The following is a 17,982-nucleotide window of genomic DNA, read 5'->3' as shown; positions in this document are numbered from 1 at the left end:
GTTATCGCAAAAAGTAATAATAATAATAATAAACTAATAATGTGTTTTTAATTGTTTTTTGGTGAAACATTCTTCTAGGTCATATAGCCCTTGTCTGTCCATTTGTTGTACAGAAGTAACTCATGGTTGCTGTGAATCTGAACACTGTGACACTGATGTATTAAATACGATAATGTTTACCCATGGTGGACAGTGTTTGGTGGACCCCCCGCCCCAGTTAAAGCAAGCTTGGAAGTAGCTTCAAACTAGCTTGCCTCCAGAAATCCTATGAACTTCGGATGAAAGTTATATAAGTGTCCAGGTCTTTCGTTCATAGGGTCAGTATGAGACATCTACGAATTGATGGCACTTAACAACAACAACAACATCAGTGATACCACATACTAGCACAGTCCTGCTGAAGATTATCCAGAAACTAAGTACATTGACAAAAAATTACCAGAAATACAATTTGAGTTTAAAAGAGGTTGTGATACTAGAGACATTATTGCTAATGTCAGATGGATCTTAGCAGAAAGTAGAATACCAGAGAAATGTCTACCTGTATTTCATTGACTGTACAAAGGCATTTGACTGTATGGATCACAACAAATTGTGGTTAACCTTGAGGAAAATGTGAATTCCAGAACACTTGATTGTACTTATGTGAAACCTATACTTGGACCAGGAAGCAGTCCTCAGAACAGAGCAAGGAAGCACCTCATGGTTTAAAATCAGGAAGGGAGTGCATCAGGGATGCATCCTGTCTCCATACCTTTCAATCTATATGCAGAACAGATCATTCGGGAAGTAGGGCTTTATGAGAAGGAAGGAGGCATCATGAATGGAGGAAGACTCATCAACAGCCTACAATATGCAAGTGACATCCCTTGCTTGCTGAAACTGAAGAAGATCTGAAGCACTTGCTGCAGAAGGTCAGGGACTGCAGTCTTCAATATGGATTGAAGTTCAACATCAAGAAGACAATGATTTTCACCACTGGGCCAATTGGCAGCACCATGATAGATGGAGATGAGATTGAGGTTGTTAACAGTTACAGCTTGCTCAGCTCCACAATCAGTACTCTTTGCACCTGCAGTCAGGAAACCAAAAGATGAAGTGCATTAATATTTAGGGGGAGCATGTCACTATTAGTAACTTGGGGAGACCTCATTGCTGTGTCAACTCCAGCTCATAGTGGCCCTCAGAGCATCGTGGTGGAGCATCACCTGAGCACCCTCATTACCTCTCATGGACTCGAGCCCGTTGTCACAGGCGCAGTGTTAGTCAGTCCTTCCCAAAGGTCTGCCTCTCTCTGGCTCACCTCCCGCCTCTCCCCACACAGATCTTTTCCCCAGGCCCGCTCACTGCCGACAGCACGCTCGGAGCGTGAGGCAGGGGCGCCATCCTGGCTCTAAGACTTGAGCAGGAGACTTCACTGGTAAACTAACAAATGAGGCTTTAATGTGTCATGAGCTCAGGTGACTCCTAACTGACCCCTAGTGGGTTTCTCAGACCGTAAATAGGAACAAGGGGAGACTGCCCATCCTCCTCCTTCAGAGCTGCTGAGGATTTGAACCTGCAGGGACTCGGGGTCCTTGGGTTAGTCCTGCAGCTCCGTGCCGAGAGCTGCCCAGCACGCGTGAGGGTGCTCAATAAACACGCAGGCCCGGAGACTGACGAGTGAGTGTCTGAACTGGGAGACCCTGCATTCATTAATCACCAAATTTGGGACCATTTCTGTGATAAATTAAGATGGGGGCTGTTTCATTAATACACTGATAAACTGGGAACATTTAATGACTACTTTAACAAGCAAGGGGCTTTCCTCGATAAATGAGTCAGCCCGGACACTTCACTAATACTTCTGAGTAAATTGGGGGTGTCTCACTGAATTAATGAAGGGGGTTTGTGTGAGCACATTAATAACCGGGGCACTTAATTAATAAGTGTGAGAGCCAGGAGAACGTCCATCAGAAAATGTGTAAACGAGGGAACGTCTTATTGATAAATGAATGAAATGGGACAATTTTACTAATAAATTAATAAAGGAGGACATTTCCCTCATATATCAGTAAATGAGGGGGTGTCTCATCTATGAATTCATAAACCATGATTAATGTCTTGATTAATTTCTGTTAAAACATGAGGCTCTTTCATTTATGCATGGTAAGGGGGGGGCATGAAAGGGCCCTGCAGTCAGCATCACCTCCACCCCAGTGGCCCCGTCTCCTGTCCTCAGCACCCTCTGTGTCTGAACTAGATCCTGGTGTGTGCTGGGCAGTCTCATCCCTGTACCAGCACTGACCACGGGGCCTGTAGAGAGTACTGTGGCCTGAGGGGCAGGTGTTAGGTGTCAGTGACAGGAGCCCCGGCTTCACCTGGCCTCCTTCTCGCTGCCCTGTCAGTGATGGGAGGGCCGTCCTGGCTTCAGCTGGCCTTTTCGTGATGGGGAGGGCTGTCCCAGCTTCAGCTGGCCTTCTCACTGCCCTGTCAGTGATGGGGTGGTATGTCTGCCTTTAGCTGGCCTTCTTGCTGCCCTGTCCATGATGGGGAGGGCTGTCCCAGCTTCGGCTGGCCTTCCCATGATGGAGGGGGTTGTCCCGGCTTCAGATGGCCTTTTCCTTTCTGCCCTTGCCTCTCACCTCAGCCATGGACAAAGCCGGATGTCTGCCCACCTGCCTGTGCCTCAGTGTCCCCAAACATGGGCAGCGGCTTAGTCCTCAATGGACTCAAGTCTAGCAACAGGCCGGTGAGGGAGCTGGGTGGCCAGCTGGGATTGACTGGGCAGACCATTTCTCAGGGTCCCCCAAGGTGATCTCCTTGTTCAGGGAGTGGGGCTACCGCACAGTCGTGGGCAGCCAGGGTGGGGACATGAGGGGCAGTGAGCAGCCGAGGCCCAGCCTATGTCCCCCGAGGTAGCTTGACCCTCCTCCACTGCACACGACACACCCAGTGCTCACGTGTCGCAGCGGGTGGTCAGCGGTGTTCGTGGGAGTCGTGCATCACGGGCCAGCACAGATGAAGGTCATTGCTGGTAGTTTTTCTCCTGGTCACTCCCTCCACCTGCCAGTTTCCTTGGGCTCATGAGAGAAGCGGACTGAGTGCACCAGGCAAGCACCTGGATGTCACAATCTGGATAAACGTGTCTCGTGGATTTTGAGTGTCCGTCCACTTGGTCGCAGGTGTCTGTGATGTGGGGTTGTCAGTGTCCCCCTGGCAGCATTACAAGCCTGCACATGCCTCCTGGGCTTTGTCTGGGCCCCGTGTGTGCTGATAGATCCTGGGCCCTGTGCCACTGGCCTCTAGTGTCCATAGTGGCCCACAGGAGAGGGGACACGTGGTGTCCATCTCAGGGGTGTGGCTTGTGGGAGCCCCTGGCTTTGTATAGTTGAGAGTGTGTGTGTGTGTACACATGAGCACATGTGAGACCACACGAGAGTGTGTGTGTTGCCCACCCGGCCACGTGTACACACTTGTGAACATGTGTCTGTTAAGCCCTGGGACGTCTCATCTTTGCAATGTGTCTGCTCCACAGAGACTCTCAGGAGATCAAGGAGTCTGACCCGGTCTCTGAGCCCACCTGTTCGTGAAGGAACAGAAGCCAGAGGTTCCTTGTGGTCTTGTGGTGGCGTGTGGTGACAAGTGGGGGTGGAAAACTTCCTCTGGGGTGTAGCCCTGTCCTGGGAAAGCCAGACCCCGCCGGCCGGACTGTCGGGGGCTCCTGGGGCAGGTGGCTTGATCTGTCCTGAGCTGGGGTCCCAGGCCCAGCACTCAGCCACATCTGCTCTGTCTTGTAGGTCAGCTGGCCGCCGGCACCTGTGAGATTGTGACCCTGGACCGGGACAGCAGCCAGCCTCGGAGGACGATTGCCCGACAGACGGCGCGCTGCGCATGCAGGAAGGGACAGATCGCTGGCACCACAAGGGCCCGGCCCGCCTGCGTGGACGGTAAGAGGCACCCAGACGCCAGAGCCTGGCCACTCAGAGGGCTCGCGTGCCCAGCCAGTCCTTGGCCAGCGGCCATGTAGCTGCGTTCAGGGGCGGTGGAGAGCCAAACTGGGGGCTGGAGGCCTGAGGCGTTGTTTCTGGGGCATGGCTGTGGGAGGTACTGAGATCTTGGGGTCCTCTGTACCTGGTCTCTTTTTGAGGTGCTGCCCCCCCAGCATTGCTAGCCTGTGAATGTGCTGGTGAGGTGGGGGCAGAGGCGCTGCCCCCCAGCCTCCTGGGGTGAGTGGGCTGATGGGAAAGTGGTGACGGAGGTGCTGCCCCCCAGCCTCCTGGGATGAGTGTGAGGGGAGAACGTGAGACAGAGGCTCTGCTCACAGTAGCAACAACAGCCACTGACCACGGCTGGGGCCTTCCCCAGGGTCTGTCTCCGTGAAGCTGGGGGTCACTGCTGGCAGAGCCTGGGCACGGCAGGACTCGCTGGCTGGCCCTGGTTGTGCTGAGTGTGGGAAAGCAGGAACCCAAGTGGCCCGGTCCGGAAGGCCCCCTCAGATGCAGAGCCACCACGTCTGCTAGAGGCCACTGAGGCCGTTGCTCAGGGTGCGGCCCTCCTGTTTGGGGCAGTGGACAGTTCAGGAGTGGACGGTGGTGGTGGCAGCGTGTTGCCTGAAGAGCTGTGTGCTGGAAACGGTTGAGGGGGGAAAGGTCTGCTTTATGTCGTGCTCTTGTTTAAAGGGACGAGGTCGCACAGCGGCCCAGTGCTCAGCTGTTATCAGGAAGGACGGTGGTTTGAACCCACTCCGCAGCTCTGAGAGGGAGGCCTGGTGGTCTGCGTCTGTGGGGAGGGCAGCTGAGGGGATGCTGGCGGGACATGAGGCTGGGCAAGCTGGGAATCGTTTACAAGTTAAAAAGGTTAAAACTATAAAGCTTGAGAAGGCGCCAGAGTCCCAGCTGTGACTGGCATGGGGTCTGGAGGACCAGTGTCCCTGGTGCAGAGGCCACTTGGTCACCCTGCAGTAGAATTCACCATAATCGAGACCTCTTCGCACACCAGCCTGAGTTCAGTGGCTTTGTCCTGTGGCTTCGGATCCTTCAGAGGAGGCGTCCCCAGGCTGTGGTGTGGTCAGTCAGGAGATAAGGGCATTGTTATCCCCAGTGGGAGACAGCGGTGACCATGACAGACAAGGGGCCCAGAGCTCAGAGCAGCATCTGAGTGGCTTTGGGGGCAATGAGAAGAACAGGGGTCCGGGGAGACCCAGGCAGGAGTGAGCCCTCAGAGTCAGCACACAAGGCTGGGGTGGAGGCCATGCCCCAGGCCCTCTCTGTAGGGGGAAGGATCATGGACAAGGTGGGCAAGGGGTGACCCCACAAACTTCATGGACTATGGTCCAGCAGGAGAGAGGCTGGGTGCCTGCAGTGGGGCTCTGGCCCCCCATTCCAGCCCCCTCCAGGTTCTAACATCACTGCTCCCTGAAAGCCACAGGTGGCATGGGGGCCCGTCAGGAGGCCAGAGGACAGCTAGATCAGGATTGGTGTGAGTGCTGCACTGTCCAGGGCAGGCCTTGACCCCCACTGCAGGGGCCTGCCCGTGTGCTCCATGTCTATTCTGTGGGGGCTCCATGTTCCTGTTCAGCACTGAGGGGCCCCAGTATGGACAGGACAGGACGGACACTCAGCTGGCTGGACAAGGGCCTTGGCAGTGGGTGGCCACTAGAGCATTTGGAATAAGAGCTGGCAGTGTGGGGAGGACAGTCTCGTACTCGAGCGAGTCCACCTGCCCCAGGCCCCGGAGCCTGGACGGCTCCGGAGGTCAGTCACGGAGTTGGGAGGCTAAGTTAAGGAGCTGATAAGCCCCACACTGTCTGGTCACCAATGGACATGAGTGTGGCCAGCCAGGTCCTGCCCAGGGTCCCAGAACAGGGCTCAGCCCACTAGCAGGGAGCCAGGTGGCTTTGGGCTCCTGGTGAGGGAGCAGACTCAGCCAGGCCTGGCCCCCAGAAACCAGGCAGCCTTGGGCCTGATGTCCAGGAGGAATCACCCCTGTAGTCTAACCTCTGGATTCAAATCTCTGGCCGTCCCACCCCAGCCTCATTCTTACTTCTAGGAACCCCTCAGCCGCAGACCACCGCCCACTGTCCTCAAGCTCTGAGATGCTGGGAAAGGAGGCCAGGCTGTGCTGTGAACTCGGGGACCAGCTGTCCCCATAGACTGCCATGTGTGTAGACAAGCCTTTCCGGGCCCTACAGTGGCACCTGGTTAAGCCCTCAGCTGTGTGAGTGCCGCAGGCCCCTGATTCCAGAATTCCTCTCCCTGAGGTGGGTTCCTGCTGAATTCGGGCTCAGCCATGTGGACGGGCACCCTTGGGAGAGGGCTACCCGCCGTGGACTCCAGCGTGCCATCCTCCCCTCATTAGCTCCGAGGCCCACAGGCAGAGTCTGGTCAGCATTGATTACGAGCTGCATCTGGGGTTGCTCAGCTGGAACGCAGGGCCCCCTCCTCTTCCTCTGAGCCTCAGGGAGCCACAGGAGCCGGGCCCAGGGACCCCGGTGAGACCCTGGCGTTTTCTGGGGAGGCCAGACAAATTAGCCAGCTGGTGTGTTTTTGCACAGTGGGCACTTTGTGGGCTGCCATCTAATTTAATTTCTGCTTTTCTATTTTCTCGCTCCATGTGCATAATAAGTTTCCTTGCGTATGAATTGTGTCTGCTAACGAGAAAACGCTCATGCAGACGGGGGTGTGTGGGGGCTGGGATTTGAAGTGAGCCGAGTTCCAGCAGGATGTGGAGTCTGAGAACGTGCGGATGGGAAGTGGCAGAGCCAGCCTGCGCTGGGAACCTGCTCGTGCGCCACTCAGCCTATCAGCTGTCCTTTCACTCATGCAGGGATGGCTTGAGCTCCTGGGAAGACCATCTTAGGGTCCGACTGATGCTTTTGATGCACAGCCCCCAGTGCGGGTCGTGGGCACCGGGCCCGAGACTGTGCAAGACAACACAGCGGTCCTTTGCTGACCTGGACTTGGACAGGGCTGACTGAACGAAGGGGCATTTGAGCAGGTTTGAGGAATGAAAACTTCGTTCACCAGATTGGGCCTTTGCCTCCGCAGCTTCCCAGAGCTTAGACACAGCAGCGCTGGACTCACAGTCGGTAGCAGGAAGAGAGGCACCAGTCGAACCCTAGACACTGGCCAGGAGGTTAGAGTCCTTGCACACAAGTCCTTGCACACGAGCCCGCAGGCTCGCCCATGGCTTCCTCCCTGCGCATGGAGCCCCCGGCTACCTGAAGCTCCAGAGACCCTGCCTTTGCCCCCAGGAGCCTCCCCAGGGCCTGGCATCTTCTGTCTGGAGAGGACAGAGGGGCAGCCCCCCATGTGGGCAGCGTGTGGACAAGGGCCTGGACCTCACCTCCACCCTCCGGTCAGTGGGCTGAGGAGCAGGGTAGACAGACAGACTTCAAGGTGCGGACACCTGCTGCCGTCACTTCCTGAGGCCTGGGCTGAGCGGACCACGCCTGCATGACCAGGATCCCAGGGTCAGAGACCCAGAGACAAGCACTGGCCAGCTGCAGTGACTGCTGGGATTGCCCAGGATGCCCACAGTCAGCAGATGGCCCAACCCACGTTCAGGCATCAGACCTGCAACCCTGACTCAGACCCCCAACTGTCCTTGACGGGGAAGCAGCCTGTGACTGCCGTCCACATCAGCATCTGCTGGTTGGTGGAGGTTCCTAGTGTTTCCTGGAGGTTTCCAGAGATTTTAAAGCCTTCCATCCAGGCAGGGCTGGAGCCACACAGTGCAGCTTGCAGGCTCAGGCCCCTCCATGGTGTGGGCCCTCGCCCTGAGCTGTGGGGGTGGACGGCGTGTGCTTGGTGAGGGCTGTGGCCACTGCTCTCTGGTGGGACCTGGGTGGTGCTCACATTCTCCCATCATGTGGAGGCCCAAGGCCCACCTGCTGCTAAGCGAGGGAGGGAGCGAGGGTGTGTCAGAGATGGGAGGAAGCTGGGGGTGCTGGGACCCCGGCTCATCCAACATCTCTGGGCCCGCGCAGAGTGGGTGGGCTGGCTGCAGAGGGTCGGGGCCTGGCTTCATCCCTCTCTGCTGAAGGCAGCACAGAGGTTGCCAGAGCCCAGCGCAGGCACCGCCGGTAAACTTAGTGGGCCAGCTGGGTGAGTCCATGCACCCGTCGTCAGGGCTGTGCCCTGGGGTCAGATGGCCCGTGCTATTGTTCCTCAGAATTCTGTTCAGCTCAGGGAAGGACCATTCTCCGGCAGGTTGCTGCTTAGATCCTCCAGGCTCAGTGGCTCTTCATTCTCACAACCACCTACAGGCAGGGTCTGTGTCGGTGGACAGAGTCTCTGGGAAGGCTGGTCCAGCCTGCCCTCAGCTCATTCCCCAGGCACCCTGGCTGTCCCTCTTCCAGGGTAAGAGGAAGCCCCAGGCAGAGATGAGGGCTTCTAACATACAGCAAGGCAGGGTGCTGGCTGGGAGGCGAGAGTCTCTGTCCCCAGGAGCTGGATGCTTCCCCATTGACTGTGAGGGTCTATATCCCACACCCCACGCTATGTGGAGACCGAGAGGAGGCCTGTGCTCTCCTTTCTCCAGGTGAGGGTCCCCCATCTCTGGACCAGGCAGGACGAGGCCGCCCCGCACTCTTCCTGAGCTGGCCTTCCAGGGCAGAGCTGGTGACCAGGGAAGGTGGCACTTATCCTGTGCAAGGACAGGTCACCCCTCTGTCCGGAAGGACCCCAGCCCGTGGTCTGAGCAGTAGGCCCTTTTTCATGGCTGTTCCCTCTCTAGCAGCATGTGGTTGAGGCAGAAGCACCTGAACACTGTGCCTTCGTGCATAGCCCCACCCCACGTCCCTCCACAGAGTGCAGCTCCGGACGCTGTCCTCTGTCCCACTGACCCCTCACAGTGACCTTTACACTAGAAGACACTTGGCTTGCCCTTTATTTAGAGCCGTGCCATCATTCTGGGCTGAACGGAGCTCCAGGTCAGCACTAATGACACGCTGGAACCGGAGGAGGGAGCGGGGAGGTGGTGTGGCTGAGACCTTGGTCTTGACCCTCCGTGCTGCAGTGTGCTCCAGGCTGACGCCCCACAGAGGACATCTGACCTCTCCAGCACCCTTGCAGGAGCTTACAGGGTGGGAGCAAGGATGGAGCAAGGGCTGAGGGGGTGTGTGGTGTGAAAAGGCTTCTTCGGACTCAGTGACAATACAGGAAGTCTGCCTGGTCAGGTGGGCACTGTACCTGAGGCAGGTGCCTTGGTTTCTCCTGGAGCTCTGTGGGCAGCGTTGTCACCTAGGCTTCCAGGAGGGTCCTTATCAGAAGGTCCTGAGCTTCGTGCCCAGGGTGGTCCGTTAACCACCGCTGGGAATAAACGGCCTCTGAACTGGTCACGGCCAGCAGGGTTGTGAGCACCGGGACCAGGCGCTCCATCCGGCAAGAAGGCGTGGTGTGCGTGGCTACTTAGAGACATCGGTGTAAATGCATGTGAAGTGTGAGCATGAGCTTGGTCCATCTGGGCCCCCAAGTTTTCCAGCTGTGGATAAAACAGAAGACATAAGCACCGCTGGCCTCCTGCACCGGTGTGGCGACCTCCTGGATGAAATGGTATTTGTCTTCTGGAGTTTGCTGGACCCATCCTGGGGCCTGCTGGATCCCGTTTACACTGGCTGGCACTGGATCGTGAGAGCTCTGATGTTTTGGAGAATTCTGTGATTTTGCACTTACGGCTTAGTGGTAAGGAGTTGGGCTGCCCACCCAAAGAGGTGGACAGGGCAGTGAGGCTGGGGCAGGGCTGTGCCTGTGACGTTCAAATCCATCAGCTGCTCCAGTGGATAGACGGGCAGTCTTCTCCCGTATGATTTACTGCCTCTGACACCCTGCTTGGGGTCAGCCACGGGTCAGTTCCGACCCAATGGTACAAAACATTAGCAACTCTTCAACACAGTCCGTATTCAAAATGAAGCCATACGAGTTTATAGTCACATGTTGTTGTTGTTATGTGCCGTCGAGTTGTTTGCGACTCATAGCGACCCTATGCACAGCAGCCCTAAACCCTGCTCTATCCTGCATCAGCCGCACTGCCTCTGACACACCCATCCCGATTATCCCAGTCACCGAACCAATCCATCTCATAGAGGGTCTTCCCCTCCTGCGCTGTCCCTCCACCCTCCCAAGCATGATGTCCCTCTCCAAGGACCCGTCCCTCCTGGCAACATGTCCAAGTATGTCAGATGAAGCCCCAGAATCCTTGCCTCCAAGGAGTAGCTTGGTTTAATCCTCTCCAAGATGAATCTGTTTGTTTTCCTGGCAGTCCATGGTACATTCAGTACTCTTCTCCAGCACCACAGCTCAAAGGCATCAACTCTCCTTCTGTCCTCCCTAGTCATTGTCCAACTCTCTGATGCATAACAAGCGATTGCAAATACCATGGCCTGTATCAGGCGCACCTTAGTCTCCAGAGAGACACCGTTGCTCTTGAGTACTTTAGAGAGGTCCCTAACAGCAGACTTTCCCGTTGTAATACACTTTTTGATTTCCTGACTGCTGGTGCCAAGAGTGTTGACCGTGGAGCCGAGCAAACTGAAGCTGTGAACAATCTCAATCTCTTCGCCATCCATCCTGACACTGCCAATTGGTCCAGTGGTGAGAATATTTGTCTTCTTGACAGTGAGCCTCAGTCCATACTGAAGGCTGCAGTCCTTGACCCTCCGCAGCAAGTGCATGAGGTCCTCCTCAGTTTCAGTGAGCAAGGTTGTGTCATCTGCATAACGTAGATCTTCCACCAATCTTGATGATATTAAAAGCAAAGACGTCTACCTAAAATATGCAGGAAGAATAAACAAAGCCAAAAATGAGCAGAAGAAAGAAAGGGTAAGAAGAGAAATAAATGATGCTTAAAACAGAAAAACACCATCAAACAATGATGCCTAACGTTAGTTCTTTGATAGTAACGGAACTGACAGAAGTTTAGCTAAAATGACCAAGACACAGTGTTGTTGTAACGATGGTGTTGAGTAACCGCAGCTCACCCGACCCTGTGAACAGCAACTGTAAGTCTGCCTCATCCTGCACCACGATCTCTCCCATCCCAGAGCCCACTGTTAACAGTTGCTGTGTCAACCAATCCATCTTATTAAGGGTCTTCTCTTTCATTAACCCTCTCCATTTCCCAGAATAATGTCATTTCAAGGATGTGTCCTAACGTGTGTGAGATGGAATTGGACCATCTTTTCCTCTAAGGAGAACTCAGGTTGCCCTTCCTGGAACAAGACAGGCTTGTTTGCGCTTTTGAGAGCCCCTGGAACGTTTCATTCTCTTTTACAAGTTCAAAGGCATCAGTTTTTCAGTCCTTATTTGTTGTCCAACTTTCAGGTAAATATAAAGCAATTGAAAATGCCATGGATTGGGTCAGGAAACTCTAAGTCTTTCTGCTGATGTTCTTACTCAGTGCACTTTGAAGAGGTCCTGGACAGCACATTTCCCCAGTACAACGCACTGTTTGATTTCTTGACTACGGCTGCCATGGATGTTAACTGTGGAGACAAGTAAAAGGAAGTCCCTGACAAGTTCAGTCTTGTCTCCACCATTTTCCTTTGAGGCGTAAAGAGAAGGAAGGCTTAAAATACTAATGTTAGGAATGACAGAGGTCATTACAGGTGACTTTACAGATATAAAAATGATTATAGAGGAATTCTGTGGACAATTACATGCCAACAAATGAGAGAATCTGGATAAAATGGATCAATTCCTAGGAAGTCACAAATTACCAGAACTGACTCAGCAAGATATAGAAAACTTAAATAGACCTGTGACATGTGCCTTGTTACTGCGTACCATAGAGTCGGGACCGACCCATAGCTGACCCTCCAGTGGGTTTTCAGAGGGTTTAGAGAGGAGATTGTCCATCCTTCAATCACAGAGCGGTGGGTGGATTCGAAATGTGTGCCTTAGGATTGCAACACAGCTTCTTGCCACTAGGCCACAAGAACTCTGTATGACAAGTTGTTGTTGTTGTTGTTGTTGTTGTTATGTTCTGTCAAGTCACTGTGACCCATAGCGACTCTATATACAGCAGCTGAACCCTTCCCTGTCCTGAGCCAGTCTCACTAGTTCCAACACACCTACCCCCATTGCCCCAGATCCTGTATCAATCCATCTCATCCAGGGTCTACCTCTCCTGCACTGTACCTCCAACCTTCTAAGCATGATGCCTTTCTCCAAGGACCAGTCTCTCCTGACCTTGTACCCAAAGTATGTGAGAGGAAGCTTCAAAATATTAGCCTCCAAGGGAAACTGGGGTTCACTCTCTCCAAGATAGACCTATTTGTTTTCTTGGCAGTCCATGGTATGTTCAAGACTCTTTTCCAGCACCACCACTCTAAGGCATTGCTTATTCTTCTGTCATCCTTAGTCATTGCCTGGCTCTCAGAAGCATAACAAATAATTGTGACGACCATGGTATGGGTCAGGCACACCTTAGTCTCTAGACTGACATTGTTGCTCTTCAGCACTATGGAGAGGTCCCTGACAGCAGACTTTCCCAGTGCAATTCATCTTTTGATTTCCTGGTGTGAAGAGTGTTAATTGTGAACACTGGTGGCCAAGTGGCAAGAAGCTGCACTGCAGTCCCCAAGGCACGTGGTTTGGATGCTCCCCAGGAGAAGGATGGTCAGTCTCCTCCCCTGAAATTAACTGTTTCTGAAGACCTGCCCGAGGGTCAACTGTGGGTTGGCTCCGACTCAACCGTACACAACAGCAACAACATGACAAGTAGAGAAAGTTAAGTCATAATCATAAAACCTCCCCAAAGAAAACATGGCTCAGGTGGCTTTACTGGTTAAATGTGACCGATCAAAGGAAGAAGACTTAACACCAGCCTTTCACAGACTCTTCCAAAGAAATAGAAGAGAGGTCCCTTTTCAGCCCATTTTATGAGGCTACTTTTATCCTGATACAAAGCCAGTAAAAGGCATGACAGGAAAACAAAACTACAGACCTTAAATATGTAGATATAAATTACTAAAATCATTCATCCCACAACGTAGGGAAAGGTTTCTGCACAAGGCACATGCACATGTGGGATTCATGCCAAGGATTCCAAGTTGGTTGAACATATGAAAGTTAATGTCATTTGTCATGTCAATAAGATAATGCACAAAACCCACAGAGTTCTCGATGAAGGCAGGGAGATCGTTTGACGGAACCTGGCAGCCTCTCAGAAGCGGTGAATCCTCTGAGCACTGGAGTTTGACAGAAAGGCCCTGTGTTTCAGTATCGTGTGTGTTTCCACCTCTGGGAACGTGCAGTCTTACCACTTTCCCGTTGCTTATTTTAGTGGAAAATACTTGACTTCCCCTTTGACAGCCTGTCTTACATACATCTGGCTTTCACGATTTTGACTGTGAAAACACTCAACCATCCAGGAATGCGAGGGAGCCTCCCAGTAGAAGGGACTGCCAAAAATACAGGCAAATCTGTCTTGGAAAAAGTGCAGCGGGAGGCTCCCCGGAGGCAGGATGGTAAGGCTTCGTCTCACGGGCTCCGGGTGTGTCGTTAGAGAAACCGGTTCCTGAAGAAAGGCATCTCACTTCATAGAGAGTCCACAAAAAAGAAAGGAGACCCTCAGCTAGCGGGCCTGACTCGGCCAGGGCCACAGCGGAGATTTTGAGGGTGACGCAGGATTAGGCAGCGTTTCTGTCTACTGTACGGAGCATATCTCTAAGGCACACCTGCTCGAGGACACCTAGCAACACGCTTACCTGTTACTGGAGCAAAACGAAGTCCTTTCCCCTGAAGGTGGGGAGTAAGGTGATGCTTTCTATTTCCCTGCAATGTACAGACATGGGAGAGTCTAGCCAAGGTACTTAAATGAGAATAAGAAATGAAAGGCCTCTAGATTAAAGAGGAAAAAAAAATCCAAAGCAATGAGCCCATTCTGAGCTAATCAACAATTCCTGCGAGGTTCCATGATACAGCATCCGTGTATGGAAATCGTTTGTATTTTCTATGAAGGTAAACAACGCACTGAGCAAGGCAGAAACGAAAGTAAGACGACGGCACATTGGTGATAACATTGAGACACAGTCAGAACTTGACAGCGAACACGGTAAAAGCCAGAGGCGCGTGGCCAGGACTGGGCTGGGACCTGTCCCTCATCCAGGGTGGACCACCGCCTGTCTCTGTTTCTCTGTGGGAAGTCCTGTCAAATCTGTGTCCACACCAGCCCCCTCCATCCTCGCATGTGTGTTTGTCTCTCTCCTCAGTAGGAACCCTGTCGTGATGAGTGGTGCCCCCTTCACTCCCCAGAACAGTATTTAGTGCTCTGGGTAGGATGGACATCAGGGACACTGTCCACACACCACCTGCCCGAGCAGTTCTCCCTGACTCCCTGGTGCTGCACAGGTGGGCTTGAGAGGCAAGGCTTGAGTGACCCAGGATTTTTCTATTTAATCCTCTTTTAATCACCATATCCCTTGACACAAAGATTAAGTGCTTGATTGCCAACTAAAAGGTTGCCAATCTGGCCTCATACAGGAGATCCAAAGGACAGTGACCATGTGGTCTGGTTCTATAAACACTCAAACAAAGTGTAAAGCCCCACACAAGCCCCTTCCTGCGATGGAGACATCTCTCTGGTTTCTGAGATGTGAATCATCACAGGGAGAGACTCTCCTCTCTCCGTAAGGGTGTCTGGTGGATTCAAACCAACAACCTTTTCATTGGAAGCCATAAGGAGCCCATCATGCTGCTGGGACAGATGCCACTGGGACAGTTCCCTTGTCTTCTTATTGAGTTGAATCTACATAGACTTCTGACACCTGACGAGTTCTTAGCACTGGCAGCTGATTCAGTGTCAGAAGTGGATGTGTGCTTTAATCAGTGTGTGTGTGCCTGTTTTCACACGTCCTAAATACCTGTACACACTGTGACACACGCCTGTTCTTTCCTAACTTGAAGCCCTTGCTAAAGACGCTCAAGGACTGCTTTCAATGTATATTGTACGTGAACATGAAGAAAACAAAACCTTCACAACTAGACTGATAAACAGCACATGATGGATTGGAGAAGAAATTGAAGTTACAAATTATTTCATTCGGTATGATTCAAAGTCACCATTCATGGAAGCAGAAGTCAAGATGCCTATCGACGTTTATAATGGGCCTGCCACCAGCTAATGCCGCCTCTCTGGTCTTCTACATGTTAATCAGCATTTGCTTCGGCATTTACTCATTTCTCTAAAGTTTCAAAAAGCAAAGATATGGCTCTCGGCTGGATGCTGCTGTGTCAGCACACAGGAGCCCGGGTTCGAACTCAAAATAAACTTTGTTAATTCGGGGGGGGGGAAGCAAAGATACCTCTTTGATGACTGAGATTCACTTTGATCTGAGGTGTCTGTGGAAGTTGGAGAGTGAAGAAGAAAAACGGAGTCAGTGCATTTCATCTGTGAGGCTGGTGAATAATTAGTCCTTTGCGGAACAAGCTGTCCAGTCTTACAGGAAGGACACTAGAAAATTTCTTCTCAGGAGATTCTTGGTGTCTCTCCTCTGGACCGAGCATCAAGAAACCCAGTCACAAGAAAAGAGAATGATTGTGGTAGAGAGTTCGGGAACACTCCACAAGGTGGATTGACCCATCAGTGGACTCGGTCATCAAGAAAGCATGGAACTGGGCAATAGTTAGTCCTTGAAGAAGACATTGTGTCATACTTAGAAAGTGGAGGGCCAGCAAAAGAGAGGAAGCCCCAGAATAAGGTGGATTGGCACAGTGACTGCTACGAGGGCTTCAGTGTGACGGATATTGTGAGGACGGCCTAGGGCAGGGCAGTGCTTTGACCTCTTGTCCATAAGTTAACTGTGAGTCAGCACAACAGCACCTAAGTTGGAGCTAACTTCAAAACAACTGTACTGTGTTACCAGTAGTTAGAAATGCCTGTTGTTTGTTGTTACATGCTCTCGAGTCCCTTGGGACTTGTAGCGACCCTTGTGTACAACAGCTCTGAACCCTGCTCTGTCCTGTGCCAGCTTTACTCTGACACTCCTACCCCGTGCCCCAGTCACTGAATCAATCCATCTTATGGAGGTTCCTCCTCTCCTGTCCTGTCCCTCCACCCTCCCTAGCATGATGTCCCTCTCCAAAGACCACTCTTTCCTTGCAACATGTCCATAGTATGTCAGACGAAGGTTCAGAATCCTTGCCTCCAAGGAGCAGCCTGATTTCACCCTCTCTAGGACCTACCTGTTTGTTTTCCTAGCAGTCCATGGTATATTGAATAATCTTCTCCAGCATCACAGCTCAAAGGCGTCAATTCTTCTGCCATCGCTACTCATTATCCAGCTCTCTGATGCATAGCAAGTAATTGCAAAGACTGTGACCTGGATCGGGCACACCTTAGTCTCCAAACTGACGTCATTGCTCGTTAGTACTCTGGAGAGGTCTCAGACAGCAGACTTTCCCAGTGTAATTCATCTTTTAATTTCCTGGCTGGTGGTGCCAAGAGTGTTGATGGTGGAGCCAAGCAAACCGAAGCTGTTAACAATCTCAATCTCTTCACCGTCTACATACTTTGTTTTCTTTGTGCTGAGATATATTTCTATGCAGATAATGTGCATTATATGTGTTTTGCAAGCCTTGCAAGCTCTTTGTGCACTAGTTGTCTGTGTACATTATCCAAGTTATATGAAAACAATATGGTAATCTATCCTGAAGGCTGTAGTCTTTGATCTTTATCTGTAAATGATGCAAGTCGTGTTTGCTTTCGTCAGGCAGAGCTGCGCCATTTGCATGTCCCAGATTGTTAATGAATCTTCTCCGATATTCTGATGTGGCATTCTTCGTATCCTGCAGCTTCCACGATTGTTTAGTCAGTGTACAGAATGAATCGGTGCGGGGAAAGGACGGAGCTCTGACACTCACCTTTCCTAATTTTAAATGGTACAATAGTTTATGTTTAAATTATTTTACTAGGAGAAAAAACAGGTTTGTCCTGGAGAGGGTGAAACTGGGCTGCTCCTTGGAGTCAAGGATTCTGAAGCTTCCTCTGACATTCTTTGGGCATGTTGCAAGGAACGACCAGTTCTTGGAGAGGGACGTCTGTTTGGGAGAGTGGAGGGAAAGCGCAAGAGAGGAGGAACCACGATGAGATGGATTGATTCAGTGACTGGGGTAATGGGGGCAGGTGTGTCAGAGACACTGAGGTTAGTACAGGATGGAACAGGATTTAGGGCTAATGTACATAGGATCACTGAGTCGCAAGCAACACAGCAGCACATAATAATAACATTGTAAATTTAATGAAAGCTTACAGAAACGCTGCTCATTCATTCATTCATTCATGCACCTTCTCCAGACTCCCCTTCCTTTTCCTCTCCCCCAGTCAACTTTGTAAGGCATCTCATGTTCCTGATTGTTAATTGTCACACGTGTAATAATAAATTGTGCATTCCTTTCTGACAGCCTTCCCCTCCTCTGTTCCAGTGGAGTGTTTATTATCTATCCGCTCTTATTCTCCTCCTAACCCCCCACATCAGTTCTATCTTTTTAACAGGGCTGTTATTCAGTGTTTATCCATTTCTGACCAAGATATTTCACTCAGCAGTATCTCTTCCAGGCTCAGCCATCCTGTGTAATGCTTTACAAGTTCATTGTTTTTCAATGCTGCATAATATTCCACTATATGTGCTTGGGTGGCTTCCATCTCTTCGCTGTTGTAAATAACGCAGCAGTTAACATGGCTGCACATACATGTTTGAGTTGTGGCTCTGGTTCCTTTAGGGTATATTCCCAATAGTGCAGTTGCTGAATCAAATGGTATTTCTATTTCCAGCTTTTTGAGAATGCACCAGACCACTTTCCAAAGTGGCTGTACAATTTTACATTCCCACCAGCAGTGAGTAAGAGTTCCAGTCTCTCCACAACCTTGCCAACATTTGTTTGCTGCACTGCTGAACTTTACTTGTTGCTAGTGTTAGACGGTATCTCATAGTTGTTTTGATTTGCATCTCTGAGCTTGAGACTGTGGACATTTTTTCACGAGCTTGTTGTCCATCTGAAC

The 17,982-nt window shown here is 51.7% G+C and overlaps 1 protein-coding gene across 1 annotated transcript in view; it reads left to right on the top strand.

Annotated features, from left to right (window-relative positions):
- Positions 1–17,982, top strand: part of LOC102852365 (protein FAM19A5-like) — a 128,085-nt gene that overhangs the window by 45,195 nt on the left and 64,908 nt on the right. Inside the window, exon 2 of the mRNA XM_006888119.1 lies at positions 3,780–3,929. Within this exon, the coding sequence (XP_006888181.1) occupies positions 3,780–3,929 (150 nt within the window). The remainder of the gene's footprint in view (positions 1–3,779; positions 3,930–17,982) is intronic.

This window comes from Elephantulus edwardii, unplaced genomic scaffold (genome assembly GCF_000299155.1).
Source record: "Elephantulus edwardii isolate Elephantulus edwardi_28Jun2011 unplaced genomic scaffold, EleEdw1.0 scaffold00064, whole genome shotgun sequence".
Taxonomy (NCBI): domain Eukaryota; kingdom Metazoa; phylum Chordata; class Mammalia; order Macroscelidea; family Macroscelididae; genus Elephantulus; species Elephantulus edwardii.
Note: the sequence above shows the minus strand (reverse complement) of the source record. Positions and strands in the feature narration are given on the sequence as shown.